This window comes from Gobius niger, assembly GCF_951799975.1.
Source record: "Gobius niger genome assembly, chromosome: 21".
Taxonomy (NCBI): Eukaryota; Metazoa; Chordata; class Actinopteri; order Gobiiformes; family Gobiidae; genus Gobius; species Gobius niger.
The window spans coordinates 11,131,342-11,150,969 of NC_136872.1; the positions used below are offsets into that span (position 1 = coordinate 11,131,342).

The window sequence follows — 19,628 nt, forward strand, 5'->3', positions numbered from 1 at the left end:
CGTCTTTTTTTACTCATTGATTGTCCGAGTAAAAACTATGCTGAGAAAAGACGAGAGGGAGAGAGGGATATTGTACTTTGTGCCACAATCCAATTATACAATGTTTTTTTTTTCTGCTCAAACTTGTCTGTAACTGTTTAAGTGGCGCTAGCCCACTGTTAGCTTTGCCCGTTAGCCTGTTAGCTTTTTCTTCGGGATTCTATTAGTGTGTATTGCGCCTCTGACCCGCAGGTAGCCAAGTTGCAATTGTGGTTTTATGGCCAGAGAGACACCGGGGGGAGATGAAAGACCCCCCGATCATCCCATTAACAATTGTAATACCCCCAGAGTGACTACGAAAAGGATTTATTTCTTCTGATCGTGATAAACCAAATAACAATGTTTGGAAAATGTCCATCAACGAAGCTGTAGGCAGAATACAGTCAGGATTTACCATGTAATAAACCTCAGAAATACATTTCCATTAGTGTGTATTGGGGCTGCCGGGTCGGAGGCAGGGAAAGTTGCAAGTGTGGTTTTCCGGCCAGAGACACCGGGGGAGATGAAAGACCCCCCAATCATCCCGTTATTACGTGTATTACCCCCAGAGGGACTGCGAAAAGGATTTATTAAAGGCAAAAAAAGTTACGTAGTTCTGCTTTAAACTACTTGGACTAGACGCCTTTTGACCGCCGTGCAGAGCCTGGGGACCTTCTCCAGATCTCGTTTTGGAATGCCTCGCTGAAGGTTTTGCCCATTGTGCAAGTTTTTGTAGACAGGGGCATCCGGAGCACCGAGAGCAAACCCAGAACAGGGAAAGAACTTGCGAACTCCACACAGAGAGCTTTTGTTTGGCCCGAGAAAGGAACCTGGGATAACAGTCGCTCCCAAAACGTGAGCCGGTGGAAATCACTGCCTAAGCCACACAGGTAGAGGTTAAAAGCTGTAATGTTTGCATCTTTATCTGCTTCCTCGCCAGTTCAGAGCTGCTCCCCTGCCTTCCCTCCCCGTCTGATGACGAGGCAGGCAACGCTAAGCGAAATTTTAAACTTAACTGTCAAAGCAAAGGGGAATGAAGAGAGGGGGGGGGGGGCGTGCACGAGAGCAAGGGAGAGAGAGAAGGGGGGGGGGAACGCTGAGGATGGCAAAAAAGAGAGTCTTGCTTTTTGCTTCTGGCTTTCTCCCATTGGTCAGGTGCCAGCATCGATGTGCTTTAGTGTGCGGCTGGGCGGGCGCACAGAGAGAGAGATGGGGTGGGGGGGCTGGCTCGTGATGCGTGCAGTTATGTCGCTCCGTCCTTGCCCCCGTTCTTTACACTGCCAGGCTAATGATGATGACAAAGGGAAGGAGGAGGGAAGAACAACAACTGACGACATGGATCTGACCTCCCGAGAGGGCTGCGATGCATAGTGTCGGTTCACTTCAGAGCACGTGCAGCAGTCGAGCAGAGGCCATGTTTACCGTTTCATTAAGAGCTAATGATTTTGGATTTGTTTAAAGCTACAGTGCGGGGGCATTCCGGGTCACGCTGTCACAAGCATACCAGCAATATCAAATGTGCTCCGAATGATCAGCGAGACACGAGAACGCTTCATCACCGTCTGAACTTTGTTGGTCAGGGAATTCAGTATTCATCTAAACAGCTGAAGAGAAAGATGCAGCGGTTTCATGTTTTCGATGAGAGAACAACATTGCAACCTTGGTAAAAAGCTCGAAAAAGTCCATTTTGCTTAATACACTTTAACCTCTCAACTCCCACCTGAAACAAGTATATTTTATATTGTATTATATAAAGTTTCTTGAAAATAAGCACCAAAATAGCGATGAAATCAAGACGTAGACGAGGATGAAAGCGTAACAACAAAGCAACAAAAACGTGACAAAAAGCAGCAAAAAAGCAACAAAAACGTGACAAAAAAGCAGCAAAAAAGCAACAAAAGCATGACAAAAAAGCAGCAAAAAAGCAACAAAAACATGACAAAAAAGCAGCAAAAAAGCAACAAAAACGTGACAAAAAAGCAGCAAAAAAGCAACAAAAACATGACAAAAAAGCAGCAAAAAAGCAACAAAAACATGACAAAAAAGCAGCAAAAAAGCAACAAAAGCATGACAAAAAAGCAGCAAAAAAGCAACAAAAACATGACAAAAAAGCAGCAAAAAAGCAACAAAAGCATGACAAAAAAGCAGCAAAAAAGCAACAAAAGCATGACAAAAAAGCGGCAAAAAAGCAACAAAAACATGACAAAAAAGCAGCAAAAAAGCAACAAAAGCATGACAAAAAAGCAGCAAAAAGCAACAAAAGCATGACAAAAAAGCGGCAAAAAAGCAACAAAAACATGACAAAAAAGCAGCAAAAAAGCAACAAAAACATGACAAAAAAGCAGCAAAAAAGCAACAAAAACATGACAAAAAAGCAGCAAAAAAGCAACAAAAACGTGACAAAAAAGCAGCAAAAAAGCAACAAAAACGTGACAAAAAAGCAGCAAAAAAGCAACAAAAACATGACAAAAAAGCAGCAAAAAAGCAACAAAAGCATGACAAAAAAGCAGCAAAAAAGCAACAAAAGCATGACAAAAAAGCAGCAAAAAAGCAACAAAAACATGACAAAAAAGCAGCAAAAAAGCTACAAAAACATGACAAAAAAGCAGCAAAAAAGCAACAAAAGCATGACAAAAAAGCAGCAAAAAAGCAACAAAAGCATGACAAAAAAGCAGCAAAAAAGCAACAAAAGCATGACAAAAAAGCGGCAAAAAAGCAACAAAAACATGACAAAAAAGCAGCAAAAAAGCAACAAAAGCATGACAAAAAAGCAGCAAAAAAGCAACAAAAGCATGACAAAAAAGCAGCAAAAAAGCAACAAAAACATGACAAAAAAGCAGCAAAAAAGCTACAAAAACGTGACAAAAAAGCAGCAAAAAAGCAACAAAAACATGACAAAAAAGCAGCAAAAAAGCAACAAAAACGTGACAAAAAAGCAGCAAAAAAGCAACAAAAACGTGACAAAAAAGCAGCAAAAAAGCAACAAAAACATGACAAAAAAGCAGCAAAAAAGCAACAAAAACATGACAAAAAAGCAGCAAAAAAGCAACAAAAACATGACAAAAAAGCAGCAAAAAAGCAACAAAAGCATGACAAAAAAGCAGCAAAAAAGCAACAAAAGCATGACAAAAAAGCAGCAAAAAAGCAACAAAAACATGACAAAAAAGCAGCAAAAAAGCAACAAAAACGTGACAAAAAAGCAGCAAAAAAGCAACAAAAACGTGACAAAAAAGCAGCAAAAAAAGCAACAAAAACATGACAAAAAAGCAGCAAAAAAGCAACAAAAACATGACAAAAAAGCAGCAAAAAAGCAACAAAAACATGACAAAAAAGCGGCCAAAAAGCAACAAAAAGAATAATAAAAAGCAACAAAAACGTGACAAAAAAGCGTCAAAAACATGTCATGAAAACAACAAAAATATGGCAAAAATGCAACAACAAAAAAATGCAAAAAAAGTGATGTAAGACGTTAAACCTAATATCTGGCTTCCTGTAGTCAAAGCAAAGCAGCTATGTCTCTCCCTCTAATGAAATAAATACTAATATTTTAATGTAAAGCAGCTTTAAATACATCTCAGGAAAAGGAACTCAAAAAATACTGAAAAATTCTACAAACACCCTTTAACTTCAACTAATAAGGGTTATAAGCAACATTTAGGCAAACAAATGCATGCACATTACAGTATGCTAATACAGCTAAGGAATCCTAACCAAGATCCTGACTCAAGGCGCTGCATTGCAGTCTCCCACGGGTCCTGGCAAGTTTCCCTGAGGCACCGACTGAACAGGTGAATGGCTCAAATGGAGGAAAGATTCTCAAACAGGGGCAGTGCGGACCAAAAGTACAAACACATGCAAGGAGGCAGCTCACTTACCTTTTCATTATTATAGTAGGCCAGACACTCTCCATCAAATCTCACCCATCTCTTTTGAAACACACATTTTCTAGAAAAGGAAAAAAAAAACAGAAAAGTAAAGGTTTTTGGTGAACTCAATCAACCAAAGCAGCATCGTTTTGAGCGGACAGGACGTAAATGTCAAAGAGCGAGAGGTTGCTTATAGAATTTGATCAAGAGTGCCACATTCATTAGCGTCAAGAGTTGTACCAACATCTGTCAATTAGCATAATCCAAACAAATGGCTACTTTCAATTTGAATATTCAACAGCTCAGGGCTCTGTGCCAGCCCTGGGCAGAGCAGGCGGGGAGGGTGAATACAACAGGGACTGAAATACCTTGTTGGGCAAAATCAAGAATTGTATAGCACTTCAAATGCTATAACAGGGAGGACATGTCGTGCATAACTATGGCTGATTTTGGGCTCTTCAGCACTGATGATACACGTGACATGACTTTAAACACAACGATGTATGGAAAGAAGACTTTATCATTACGGAGTATGTTGGTTTGTGTCTCAAACTTTAGTTGGAGTGCCCTCCGCTGGCAGTAGGAGGAATTAAACAGTGCGCGAGACTCCATTTTCACTCAACAGCATGCTAACAAATCCATGGTGTTTGTTTTTGATGAGGGAACAACGTCGTAATAAGGGTAAAAGCTCAAGGAAGTCCATCTTTGTATTAAAAATTCACCCACATCGTATCTTTCAGTTCACGTGTGACGGTAACCTACCCCTGGGGCGACAGCTTGTCCAGCCACCCAGCCTTGAACACTTCACATTTGGGTGCTCCGTAGAAACACGCGTATGGGGAGATATCTGGCAGGGCGATTGTGCTCGTCCCGCCCAGGGCATCTGCGGGCAGGGAGTACAGCTCACACTCCACCGTGACCATCGAGTCGTCCTGAGGAGGCGCGGCGCCGGCGTCTTCGCTGGTCTCGGCTGGAGGCTGGTCAACGCTGGAATAGGCCAGTATCCGGGCGCACTCCTCCACTGTCGAGTAATCATCCATCTCAGGTTCAGGAGCAGCTTTGTCTTTGCTCTCTTTTGCTGGTTTTTTCCTGTATTAATACAAACCACATGTTTTGGGTCATGTTTACATTCATTCTTAGGCTATACTAGTAAGAAACAACATTTTAACAGGTTTTCTTCGTATTTGGAGACACAGAGAAGTCATGTTTAATAACTTTTTATGGAAAACTTCTATATATCTTACATTTCAATTATTCTTTTTAGAATTTGCAGCGGGCCACAGTTGACCCACGGGCCGTAGTTTGGACACCCCTGTTATACAGCATGGCGACACTATTTCTGCTGCCCTTAAAAGGTGCATTACGGAACCTTTTATGTGGCTAACAACTTTCTGTGACCCAATTGCTGTGACACCTTTAATTTCGATCACGGTGTTGGTTTTCTGAGGTGACCGTCCGTCAGCAGTGAAAACCTTCTTGGAATCTCTAAAAACTGATCCTGCAGCGTAACAGAGGCCACTATATATTGGATAGTAAGGACGCCAGGCGAACCACACATACACATACACATACACATGCACATGCCGCTGGGTCACTAAGAGGTCATATACGCACAAATATCAAGGCTTTTTTTCCACATAAAAAGTTCAATAATGCACTTTTAAATTACCAGTGCAGTACTTCTCGCTCCCTTTATTTCGTAAAGGAATTAGCTTTAAAAGATTTGTGGTAGATCACTCACTTACTGCATGTTAAGAACTAAATGTAAGATGTAAATACTTCACCGGAGGAGACGCCGATGTATAAGGTTGCCTTGAAGCTAACGGCTAATGAATCAAATCAAATTAAAACTATAAATAAGACAGATCAGATGCAGATCTGTTCAGATTTTCTCCACAATGCTAAAATTTAAAATGTGTCTCAAATGAATTAATCCTCATCGTGTTTATTACCGACTCTGGAAACCCCTCCCTGAAGATGGTTCATACGGCATGTCAGAGCAGAGCTGTTTCATAAGTAAGTGATCATCATCTACCAGGAACTCACTGTCCGCCACATCATCTTTCAAAATATATTCAAGGTCATTCCTAGAGTAAAAGATTGGGACTGAAAGCAATATACACTTAAAATACACCAAAATACTGTAAAAAAAAAAACAGCAAAGGTCAAACACATAAACAAACCTTAGTTTCTTGGGCTTGATCCTGTTTTTCAAACCCCTCTGCAGCCCTTCTTTATCACTTTGGTCCTATAGCGGAGCAGAACAGAGATTAGCATCAGATGAGAAGAAAAGTGTCCATCTTCCGGTCGGACACTGATGTCGGTGCACTAAGCCATGTTAACTTTAGAGGCCGGGGAGACATTTCTATTAACCTCGGGGGCCAAGCGAGAAGCGGGGGCACACTTCCCCCCCGTGCTGCCGTGTCGGCGCCCGGGCGCATTAACACTGCGGAGGGAGTTTCGCACATCATATCCGAAAACACGCTTGATAATGTTGACAGTGTGTGTGTGTTTGGGGGGGTGGGGTAAAAGACCTTCCTCTTTTGCTCAGGCGCTACACTCACTGTCCAGGGCCTTACCGGAGCGCCGTCAGGGTTGTTGTACAGAAACATCTCTCCGTAGGGGACTATCGGCGTCAAGGTTTCTCCAACTTGAGCTGCAAAAGGACACAAAAGAAAGGCTTTATGATCACGAGGCGCTTCAGTAACTTATAATTATGACTATTACGCAACTACAGCCTCTGCCAAAGAATTCCCGGCCTTCATCTTTAACGATAGGCTTTTAAAATTGTTGCGACGCCGCGTGAACTCCACCTATTGTCTGTCCCGTTTTCTCTTCCTATAAAATCGAGCAGCCCTACGACGTTTAAATTGCAGCACAAAGTCCTAAATGTGAAAAGCGGAAAAAAAAAAAAAGGATTGTTGTTTCCCCGACTTAAAATGTAAATCCATGTTTTAGCTGCGTTTTGATTGAAACTACTTTGTGGGAAAATGTGCCAGTTCTTGATCCACGCACGCGGCGAACCAATTAAATGTTTAGCATGCTTATCCCTTTGCCGACGGGGAGCGCGGTTCTCTTCTGTCTGATCAGAGCGCGCGAGTCGGTGCCAAGGCCATTTCTCTGTCTTTGGCTCCTTCGGGTGAGGAAGGGAAGGGGGGGGGGGGGGCGTGTCGGTGGTCGGCGAGAGAAGAAGAAGAAGAAGAAGAACAGGAGGGACTCAGGCCAGACACTATTAGTCTGGAGACCCGCGGCCACCCCTGCGTGGGCCACTGCTGTCACCGTGAAAAATGACACCGCCCTCTCCGGAGGACTGCGCGAGGGCTCGGAGGCAACCGCCGCCAGCTGACAGAGGACAAGATAGAAACGCTTTTAAACAACACAGCTGACTGAAGGCATAGGATTCACACGCACCGAAATCCAGATGCGGAAATCTAGGACAGGGGGGGATGAAATGAATCTTCAATCAGTGGGCTGCGCAATATGTGGGGAAGTGATTTTGCTATATTATTGTAGCACATGAGAATGATGTGCCACCTGATGTGTAGAATGTGCCGAGATATTGTGCATCCCTATCTCAAGTACGCACACACACAAAATAAACATCCCGCCTACTTTGCGCCGCCCACTGTGTTGTTTATGCTCGGAGTGAGTCAGAGGCAGATTTAACCAATCACAGGGAAGAGTGGACTCTCACGAAGAAGATGACAACATAAATATATTGACTGCTCAAGAAATACGATCACATTTAACCTCTTAACCCCCACCTGAACCGAGTGCACTTTCTCCAGTTTAACCCAAATTTAAAAGCTTCTTGATTGGAGTCGACAGCCTATAAAAGGGTGTTGCTTCGGCCCGAAGTGTCGTCATGCACGAGCTTAATATAGAAGGTGCAGTTACACATATGACCTGAGGTGGCAGTAGTGAGCATAAAATGGCTAGCTTGCATCTAGCCCCTTTAAATAAAAAAATAAATAAAATAAATCATTTATATTTTTAGAATTTGCAGCGGACCAATTAAAAGCCGCAGTTGGCCCACGGGCCGTAGTTTGGACACCCCTGATCTAAACCTCACATTGTTGTCACTTTTTTTAATCGCTTTTTTCCTCATGTTTAGTTGCATTTTTATCCTAGCTTTTGTTGCTATGTTGGTGCTTTTATAATAATAATAATGCATTGGTTTTATATAGCGCTTTTCTGGACACTCAAAGACGCTTTACATTGCACTATTCGTTCACTCCATACTTGGTGGTGGTAAGCTTCTACTGTAGCCACAGCTGCCCTGGGGTAGACTGACGGAAGCGAGGCAACCAATCTGTGCCATCGACCACTCCGCACTACATCCTACTAAATGATACAGATATTGAACGAGTACATGCAAATAAATTTTTAGGAGTGACACTTGATGGTAAACTTGAATGGAAATCGCATATAAGTATATTAAAAACAAAATCAGCAAAAACCATTGCTGTAATTGGCAAATTGAAAACTCTACTCGATAAAAAATCTCTTCTATTACTGTATAACTCCCTCATACTTCCTTACCTAAATTATGGCCTGGAAATATGGGGAAACAATTAAAAATCCAATACTCATCCTATTTTCCTACTCCAAAAAAAGGCAATAAGAATTATCACTAATGCAGATTTCTATGCACCGACGAACCCTATCTTTGTAGAGCTGAGCCTACTGAAAATCCATGATCTTGTTGATCTAAATACAATAGTAATTGTGTACAAAGCATATCATAATCTTCTCCCTCCTCCCATCCAGGAGCTTTTTGAACACAGGAAAAGTCAGTATAACCTCCGAGGAACTGCTATTTTCAAAAAAGCAAAAGCTAAAAAGAATAAAAAGAGTCGATGTATTTCTGTAAGAGGTGTTAATCTGTGGAACGACCTGGAAGATCAGTTAAAACAGTCCCAAACAGTCAAAGCTTTCAAAAAGTTGTTTAAAGCTACTAAAATTCAGGAATATATAAGCTTAGGATGAATAAAGTAAGAAAAATAAATAAAAAATAATAATGATGACATGATTTAGTTTCAACTAAATTAACTTAAAACAAATGTATGTATACATATTTGTTGGAATATTGAAATTTATGTTACTAACTTCAGATACATGCTTTTTTCTCTTCTGTTTAACACTTGACATTGTTCATTATTAATGTTTGTGTTTTGTTTTTGTTTTCTCTCGTGGAAGTCTGTAAACTGGGTTAGGTGTAATAAGTTTTCACTTCAGCCTAAACCCTTTCGGTCGTGTTGTCCACAAAGAATTGGAAATGTATTTACGTTTAAAGGAATGAACAGACCGTATCAACTTCTACTACTACTACTACTACTACTACTACAACATTCGCGAGGCTTCCTGGTGTTCCCAAACGGTTTCCCATCCAAGTCCTGCCGGGCCCTTCCCTGCTTAGCTTCTGAGGTCTGACAGGATTGGGCAGAGCAAAGAAGCTTTTTTAGATTATGACAAACTGGAGATAATGTGCTCAGATCAGGTGGAGGTAAAGAGGTTAAATTGAACATAAACCCCAATAAAATGAGGATGTTTTTTGTTTCAGTGTATTTTTTTCAGTGTATGCAATGTTTACGCAATAAAAAAAAACATCTATTCTAGGTTCAGACATCATTCCATACTTTCATTACGAAACACCATGTCATCTTTAAATCCACACTCGTCGTAAGACATCGGTTCAGATAAAAAAATCAGATGGAACGTTTCATGAAGAGGTCAGTTGATGATGAAATTGGTCCAACACCACCTCAGCCCTCAGTACGGACCAGCGCCCGGCCCACATAACAACCATCAATCATCATCTATCAGTCGACCTTTCGGGGGCACGGACGGTTCTCTCGGCGGACACAACTGTACTGCACCGCTGTCCATCCGTTTCTCACCCGTTCTACGTAATGCTTTGGTTCCCCGAGGAAAGCCCATAATTACAAGCTCATGAAGTCGATCTTCCATGTGTCCCCTTTAACTGCACCTCAGCGAGACTCTCACGGTGCAAAAATGGAAACACAGATGCGGACACGGAGACGGATTGATTTTGCAGAGAAAGAAGAAGTCCCAGCTGTTTCAAGCGCTGGAGTTGGAGGTCATTTTGTTATTACCGCTCATCTTTGTCCGCGCCAACCGAATTTAAATGAATCGCAAAACAATCTGTCATTCCGAACACTCGTGCCGACGCGAAAACACTTGTCTGAGGACAATAGAAAGTACAGAAGAGAAGATTAGATGACGCTGAATACTGTGTGCGACCTTGTGCCAAACTCAACGCTAGAGAAACGAACACGGGAATGGATTCGCTTTTGTGGCACTTCATACAAATGTGCCCGGAAATCCTTTAATTCGCTATTTAAAAAAAAAAAAAAAAGGGGCTCATCTCCACACACTTTTCAGCCTAATGTGCATGTTTTGTTTTGCGCAAATAGAAGCTGTACCTTTCTGTATGAGTTCCAATGAATGGAATTTACAACCGTCCTCAACTTTTATGTTTTCAAAAGCACAACTATCTTCATTACAAAAAACAAGAACGTTCTGGAAAAGCAACAATAACAAAAGAAAACAAAAAAACACAACAAAAGAGTAACAAAAAGCGACAAAAAAGTGTCAAAGATTCGACAAAAATCAGACATATGCGCAGGGACTAAAGTTTCAATCAGTTTTGTAGGTCTCAGGACGAGATCGCGGCCGAAATGAGCTTCCTTCGCAGGGTGGCTGGGTGCACCCTTCGAGATAGGGTGGAGCTCGGAGTAGAGTCGTTGCTACTTCACGTCAAAAGGAGCCAGCTGAAGTGGCTCGGGTATCTGTTCCGGATGCCTCCTGGTCGCCTCCCTCGGGAGATGTTCCAGGCAGCGAGTATATTTTTCCTAGGATTGTTGGTAGATCAACCAGTCACAAGTCATAAGAGAGTGAAACGTCACACATACATCAACCAATCAGCTTAACCCTGACCTTGCCCTAGCCACTAACCTTAAGGATAGTGGGTTGGTGCCTAATCTTAATATGTCTCTCATTGGATGATGAATGTCCACCGTTTACCGGCTATCCTAGGAACAATATTTTTGCTTCTAGGCATGTCCTATTGGGAGGAGGCCTCATGGAAGACCCAGGACACGCTGGAGGGACTATGTCTCTGAAAGCGGAAGATAATGGATGGATGGACGGACGGACGGATGGATGGACGGACGGATGGACGGACAGACGGATGCATGGATCGATGGATCGATGGACGGACGGACGGACGCATGGATGGATGGACGGACGGACAGACGGATGCATGGATTGATGGATGGATGGATGGACGGACGGATGGATGGATGGATGGATGGATGGATGGATGGATGGATGGATGGACGGACAGACGGATGCATGGATGGATGGATGGATGGATGGATGGATGGATGGATGGATGGATGGATGGACGGACGGATGGACGGATGGATGGATGGATGGATGGACGGATGGATGGACGGACAGACGGATGCATGGATGGATGGATGGATGGATGGATGGATGGATGGACGGACGGATGGATGGACGGACGGACGGATGCATGGATGGATGGATGGATGGACGGACGGACGGACGCATGGATGGATGGATGGATGGATGGATGGATGCATGGACAGACGGACGGATGGATGGATGGATGGATGGATGGATGGATGGATGGATGGATGGACGGACGGATGGATGGACGGACAGACGGATGCATGGATGGATGGATGGATGGATGGATGGATGGATGGACGGACGGATGGATGGACGGACGGACGGACGCATGGATGGATGGATGGATGGATGGATGGATGCATGGACAGACGGACGGATGGATGGATGGATGGACGGCACTTTTAGGTCAGTGTGAACCCAGCCGTGGCACCTTGGGCTGATCTAAACAGCCGCCCCGAGTGCGGCTGAAGCAGGTGTCTCTCGGAGCGGCTCCACTCGCTCTCTGCGTCAGAGCGGGTGTGGTGCTCTGGCTTTGACGCCTCTTTGTTGCGCAAAGAAAGAATGAAAGTACGCGAGGCAAAACGTATCAACTTTAAATCATCAAGGTACGTCTTGCTTTCCCGTCTGACCCTTCCTGCTGCAGTGAAACTTTCCTCTTCATGAGCTGATTAAGTGCTTCGTGTAGCCAAGAAACATCATGCGTGTGTGTCGGTACGTTGACAGGTGGATGCCCGTTGTCATGGGAATAAGTTCGTTGAACAGCTGATCGTTGAACGTGGCTAATGGCTAACGTTTGGTGCCGGCACATAAAAAACACGGAGGGGCTCAACCCAAAAGCTGCTCTATGCGTGAAAATGCCATAGTAAAAATTCATTTATCTGCCTTAGTTTCTTCACAGTACGGTAGCTGCCTATGCCGCCATGGGCCTTAAGCGGGAAAACATCCTGAAATGACCTCTTATTGAATCAGAGGAATTAATATTCAGTGTGTCACTTGTAGCCAGCTAAAACCATATAACTGTGCTTCACGGGGACTCCGCTCGGATCCCTCTAGGAATAAACTCTTCAAATATGAATATATAAAAATAAAAAAATCCGATATGTCAAATGAGTCCTTTCTATCCCACACTGCAGAGATTTAACTCGCTCGTCAAGCTCCCCATTCCCAGTTCAGGGACCGTCTTGGCTCCCTCTTTTCCGATGTCTCGCTGCCTATTTTGCATCCATCCCCGTCTTCCTTCCTCCCAGCCCAACTTCTGTGTCTTGCCTTTTCTGTCGTCGTCTTCTTCAGTAGTTTTTCTTACTCCCGTTCGTGTTCCGCACAGAGGAAAAAGTTGGAAAAACAGGCTCTACCAAGAGACCACTGCTGCAAAGGTACATGGAACAAGGAAGAGAGGGAAAGCCAAAAAAGGAGCGCTGTGGGAGATTAAGAGTAAAAAAAAACCACTGTTGATAGAGATAATGGCAAGAGTATGAGCCAGAAGGAGTGCATTAAAAATCACAGACACAGCTAATCAGGGCTAATGCTGTTCTGGATTAGGCCAATCAAAAAGCTCATCATGTTTTGTGTATGTAGCTTCCACTGTAGTGCAGAAAAGCTTTCACTTGTGTGGCTTGTGTGGCCTGCTCCGATGTTGGGCTGATTCTTGCGTTGGTTCGGGGCAGTTCTGGATAAAATTGACTGAACAAAAAGATCCGTCTCTTTTCACAGTTGAGATCCGGTTCGAACCGTTCACCTTAACCTCTTTACCCAAATCTAAACGCCTATCGCAACGCCTCATTTGAAAGCTAAGACTTATAAAACTCATCTAAGCACACCAGCCCATTATTTGTACAGTCGCAGAGTCTTAAACTCACGGAATTGGTGCATTTTAAAAACTGCCCTAGTTGTTTCCAAAGCCAGAAACAGTTTAGTTCCTGCAAACATTCCAATAATGTTTTCAGACCGTGATGGGGGTTACAATTTGAGAAGGAAAATTAATTTTAGGAAAAAATGTTCCCGCACAACACTAAAAAGTATGTTTGTTAGTGGAGTCGACCTCTCCTACAGTGGAACAAACTTTTAAATCCTCATTTAATGTGTTATTAAATGAGGATTTAAAAGTTTGTTCAACTGTACGACAGTTTAAAATAATGTACAGAAAGCAAATACTGGAAAAGTACGCAAAACTCTTGTAAAATAATCATCTGTTCCTGAACTATGAGCTGTCTTTGTTTTTGTTTTGTTTTATCTGATTATGAGAAGTATGTAATAAGTTTGTACTGATTATGTGATGTATGTGCATCGTGCACCTTCAGCCTTATGCAAGTGCGTACACAAGAATGTTATGAACTAAGTTACTTTACTATTCCAGAATTGCTAAGAGGAGCTGTTGCTTCTTATGTTGTAAATATTTCTGTAAATTAAATGTAAACTATACCTGTATGCATCTTTTGATGCATACATTTTTTTCATTGCCTTTACGTCACATTTTTGTCACTTTTTGTCAAATTTTGGTCACATTTCGTCACATTTTTGTGCCATTTATATTCCTTTTTTTTGTAATTTTTTTGACAATTTTTTTCTCAAATTTTTTGTCAGCTTTTCGTCATTTTTTGTCACATTTTTATCACATTTTATCACATTTTCGTCACCTTTTCGTAATATTTTTGTTAATTTTTGTCACTTTTTTGTCACATTTTTATCACATTTTGTCACATTTTTATCACTTTTTCTTTAGTTGCATTTTCATCGTCGTTTTTGTCGCTATTTTGACACTTTTTTCAAGAAGCTTTTAGATTTGGGTAATGACACACTGGAGAAAATGTGCTTGGTTCAGTTAAAGAGCAGTCTCTGCTACTATATCTAGCAACAGAGATTGGCACTGTTTAAAAACTGTTTCCTACCTTACTTTAAAGCAACATTCAGTGTATTTACTTGAGCTATAAGAAAAGGCCGTAAGTTGTTACAAAAGTTTAACTATCCACACGGACAAAAAGAGAGAAAACTCGGGGACGGTGGGCGACAGCATTACGCTCCAAGGTCTTGCCGAGGGACAAGATGTGAGAGTGACTATTCCCTGTGAGGTGCAGGTTTGAAGCGGAGCGCGGCGTTTCCCACGACACATCGCTGCTGCTGCTGCCACTGAGCAGCCCCAACCTCACCCCACCCACCCACACACACCCCCCCCACCCCTCCTCCTCCAACTCTGCTCCCACCTATACCCCCCCCACCCCCCCACCCCCATCTGTGCGCCCCGGCTTTCATCCGGGCAAACAACAGCACCGCCGACGCCGACTCTACTGCCGAATGAAATATTCATGGCGGAGATGAAGCGGAAGCAGCTGAAAGACTGTGTGTACCTTTCTGTATGCCGTTTGCACCGGTGGGACCCTCGGAGCCGGCGAGGTGTTCGGGACTCGGCGCTTGCGTCAGTGGAGCGCTCCTGAGAAAGTCGAGAGAAATGGTTAGGTGAAAAATCACGCACGGGGCTCACAAGCCGTGGCATTAGGAATTTGGAGGTTGCAAAGTTTAAGGAAAGTTTACTCCCGATGCTTTGTTATCCAAACACGGGATAATTATACAGTGGTTCAGAAACTTTCCACGCGATTTTTGGAAATGTTGTGATTCACAGAAAACATTGTAAGCATTAGGGCTGGAACGATCCACTTTTGTCACGATCCGATACGTATCACACTATGTTTACTTTAAAATGTGTAAAAAGTCATGTGTCCAAAGTTTATAAACCAAAGGCCATTTGACTTTTTTTTTTTAGTGTTACATTGCATTTGCATCTTTTTACACGCATCACACTTTCATTTTGTCCCCTTTTTGTTCCCCATTTCCCTTATGATGGGCAGAGAAACTCAAATTTGCATAAAAAACAGTCCCTTACAAAAATTAAACAAAGATTAAAAAAAGAGACATTCACAGAAATAGCAGTGTACATATGGCTGTGTACAATACATTAATCAAATCACACAATAATAAACTGTCTCTCAATACTCAGCACATCAAGGCATGTTCATTGTAACATTTTAATTCCTATCTCTTAATCTAATCTAGTTTGAGTGTATTTAATAAATTAGACCAGCATGAGATATTATCCGTTTTCGCTCCATGCATTCGAGCGGCAGAGAGCTCCAACTGAATTATATCTCTGTAGGAGCCATTCCCTTGCAGTCAGAGGCTGCACTGTCTTCCATCGGCATACTACCATCTTTTGAGCAGCAGTAAGGCCGGCTAATAAAATGATACGGTTATTAATTGTCAGATTTAGTTAAGAAGTATCACCTAACTAAAGAAGCCTCGGAGTGCAAGGTATGGCTCTTTCCATGATGTTTGAGAGCATCTTTGTAATGTCCCAAAAATTAAAAACCACGGGGCATTGCCACACCATATGAAGAAAAGTGCCAATGGCATTGTCTGGACAGAAATCACAGCATTGATTGTCTTTTACGTTGACTGCCAATGACGTCTATAGACAATGGGAACAGCTGCAGCAAAGCCTTGAACATTTCTGGTGTTAAAATCTTAGTTGTGCTGCCTAATGCAGCACCAAGGCAGCATTGCTCTTTCGTTTTCTCAGCTTTTTGGTCAGAAAACAGCATTTTGGGTTTCACCTATTTTCTACGGACGATTACTAAAGGATGGAAAGAGGTACAAACAAACTTTTTTTTTAGATGAAAGAAGAGAGTCTAATCTTTCTTTTGGTGGGTTTCGTGTTGACATTGATCTAGACCTAAATTTTCTGTGGGTCTTGAAAAAACAGTAACAATCACACAGTAACAATCAAGCTCTCTGGTTTGAAAATGGTTGGCAGTCAATGAGTTAGTTTCATTAGATGTAGTCTCCTGGGATAGAAATTAGCTTGGTGAATAGTTTTATAATGGATCATTTGGTGAATGGGATTTCTTGAAGAGAGAGACATATTTGACCAAATGTGATTCCAATCCCACACCAAGTGGTCCTTCAATTCTGTTTTCCAAAGTTGTTGATTAGGCAATGTTTTTTGTGAAGAACAAACTAATAATGTACATGTCCGAGGTCCAAGGGACCCCATGAGAACGCATAGCAGTTTGCAACTGTAAATAAAAGAAGAAAGAGGAGCCTGGTGAATTGTAACACTTTCGTAAAGCACAAAACTCCCTTAAACCATACTGTCCTATAATATCTCTGAGATAGTGAACTGCTTTGCCTTCCCATGCGGGAAAAGAGATAGGCTTCTTATCGGTCAGGAGAGAATAGCTATGGAATATGGGGGGGTTTGAAGTAAAAAATCTTTGTCTTTGCCCAGATGTTTGTTGACTTGATTCCAAACCGACATAAGATGTGCAATAATGGGCCCATATTGACTTTTAACTATTTTTAAAGGTAATTTAGAATACATCATCATATCGCGATATTAGGTGATGCAATAGCTGTATCGCAAGAAGCCACAATATATCGCAACGTCACTAAAGTCTTTGCATTTTCTCCAGTTTGACTTTACCTAAATCTAAAAGCTTCTCGACTGGCACTTACAGCCTATAGGCCAAAGTTAGGCCTAATTTGAAAGCTAAGGAAGGATTAAGCTTCTTTCTCGGTATGATTGTCATGTTTTTGTCCTTTTTGTGGCTTGATCCCAGTTATATTACACTAAAATAAACTAAATGTGGGCAAAATGCTAAAAATAAACAATTGAAAACCTGACAAAAACTGACAAAAAATTTGATTATTATTATTATGTGATTATATGATTAAAATGTGGCAAAAACTACTAAAATGAGATAACAAAAGCAAAGAAGAAGCTTAGAAGAGTTTTGTAGGTCTTACTTTCAAATGAGGCGTTACACTGGTCTATAGGCTGTAAGCTCCAGTCAAGAAGCTTTTGGATTTGGGTAAAACTGAACTGGAGAAAATGCACTTGATCAATGTGGGGAGATCAAGAGGTTAAAAAAAAAGAGTAAAAGTTCAGTTTTAGTGAAACATTTCCTAATTTAGTATAATTTACCCTTGTTCTGATCCTGAATTTGTGTTTTTTGATGATACTTCTTCTGGCTTAAAAGTTGCGATTTGTGTCTGAATTCATTGGCTCATGTTAATGGTTTGAGAAAATATCGTGATAACATTGTTATCGCGATACTGCACCGCCGTATCGCGATCGTTACTTCAATATCGTGCATCCCGAGTAGATGTGGCAGGTTTCCCATACGTAAGACCCCATGTAGAGGATAATTTGCTGTTTCCAGAGAACATACTAAATTATTGTTTTGTTCTTGTTTTATTGCAATTGACTGATTGGTGTAATAAACCATTGAATACATTTGTATCTAGTGTTTCCTTTTTTGGTCTGTATCTTTCATCCAAAGAGCACAGCCGAGTTCTGATGGCCGCTCTAAAGCTTCCATCTTTAACCAGACCTTTGAACCGGTAGATAAATGTAATTATGAACTATTACGATTATGGTTCTGATTATTGTTTTTACTTAAGTGTTACTGAGGCTTTACTATTGACATGCCGGTAACACTTTACATTACGGGCCGGTGAGTCCGTGGTACTTATAGTGGTAATTACAGGATAATTACTAGGTTATTATTGTGGTACTAAAAGTCATAATTACTAGTCATTAGGGTTAGGGGTTAAAGAGACACAGAGTTACCACTGTATCTCTCATTACTAAGAGATACAGTGGTAACTCGTAGTAATGAAGGTCATACTTCTATGTACTTTGGTACTTTAAATGATAGTTTCTAGTAGTTTCAGTGATACATGGTAATTCAAGAATACTACAGCAGCAATTCATAAGTAGCAAATGTGGTACTTCTACATACAGACGTAATTTCTAGGATTGTGTAACTATAAAACAACATAAAACAGCATTAGGGAAAACAAGAAGTACAACTTTCATTACTAAGAGTTACCCCTGTATCTAGAAGTACATAACTTGTAATTGTCACTATAGTATCCTTTAAGTACCACAATAAGTACCTAGAATTACCACTGTAATTACCACTGCAAGTACCAAGGACTTGCCGGCCCGTAGTGTAAAGTGTTACCAACACGCCTTCCGTGGGTTAACACTTGCTGACTTTTACAAGCCTAAACAGAGTGAACAACTTGCAATAACAAGCGCTCCGCTCCTCGGGGTGCACCCACCTGTCCTGAACGAGGTCTGGCAGAATGACAAGGCTCGGGATCTCAGGGACAGGCCGGTGCCTCAGGCGGTAGGAGCGCGTCGGACGAGGACCTTTAGGCAGCGATTCATAAATGGAGTTCTCCACCATCTCGCAGGGACAATCCTCCTCTGGCAGAGTTCGGGGCACTTCCGCGTTGGGGAGCGCCGGGTTCTCCGAGGGCACCTCCCAGTCCGACGGCGTTTCGGAGATGGAGAAGGAGTCGCTGCTGCTGTCTGACGAAGGGGCGTAGCGGAGGCCGATGTTCTGCGGATCCCTGGGCGCCGGCTGCGGAAGCTCAAGCGCCGCTTCCTCTTCCTCTTCCTCGTCTATCTCCCTGCCCAGTCCCGCGAAGGGGGGCAAAGTTTGACTCCCTTTCAGATCGCACTCCCTCTCGCTCGTTTGGGAACGCAGACAAGACGCGCCCCTCGTCTCCCGGAAGATGCGCCGCGGATTCGGCACGGGCTTCCTCCGCCGGCGCCGCCCGCCCTCGCCGTCGCTCTCGTCCTCGCTCTGCGCCACCCCCAGGGCCTCCAGGCTGCGGAGGATGCGCCGGCGGTGACCCGTGGGGACGAGTCCGAGCTCCAAGAGACGCTCATCCGTGAGTTCCCTGCAGTCGTCCAGGGTTTGGTAGCCTCCATGGTCAAAGTATATGAAGTACTGAGGGAGGCGCAGCGAGGAGAGCCATTCCAGAATCTCGGACATAATGCTACTGTCCCGACGCCGTCATGTCTTATTAGAGCGAGAATCGGGGGCTACATGATAGGTGTCGTCATGGAGAACATCTTTAGAGGCTTTAGAGGAACAGAGACTTGAGTGACGTCCTCCAGGGGGGTTTTGGAATGAACTGAAATCATGCAGCTTTTACCTGTGGGCACACACAAAGAAACAGATTATAATAATGCAATAGAATGTTTAAAAGCGACGTAAAGAATTGAAGATTTGTGCAAGTGGAAGCAGAGGGAGAGAGGGCAAGGGGAAGGTAGAGAGTTCAGCTTTCTCCTGCTGGATGGAGCTGTTGCTTTTGTCATTTAGACAGAAAAGTGCATATGTTTTAGCATGGACGTCCCCTGTATTGCCCAACGACATAGCAAGTTTTAAGAAAGTGTTACATGACGCTTCAGGTTCAATTTCTGCAACACCAGTAGTG

The 19,628-nt window shown here is 42.7% G+C and overlaps 1 protein-coding gene across 1 annotated transcript in view; it reads right to left on the minus strand.

Moving 5' to 3' along the window:
- Positions 1–19,238, minus strand: part of arap2 (ArfGAP with RhoGAP domain, ankyrin repeat and PH domain 2) — a 154,561-nt gene extending 135,323 nt beyond the window's left edge. Inside the window, exons 1-6 of the mRNA XM_079579837.1 lie at positions 18,462–19,238; positions 14,687–14,769; positions 6,464–6,540; positions 6,068–6,132; positions 4,647–4,973; positions 3,894–3,963 (exon numbers count right to left, since the gene is read on the minus strand). Coding sequence (XP_079435963.1) covers positions 3,894–3,963; positions 4,647–4,973; positions 6,068–6,132; positions 6,464–6,540; positions 14,687–14,769; positions 18,462–19,183 — 1,344 coding nt within the window. The 5' untranslated portion in view covers positions 19,184–19,238. The remainder of the gene's footprint in view (positions 1–3,893; positions 3,964–4,646; positions 4,974–6,067; positions 6,133–6,463; positions 6,541–14,686; positions 14,770–18,461) is intronic.
- Positions 19,239–19,628: the final 390 nt, after the last annotated feature.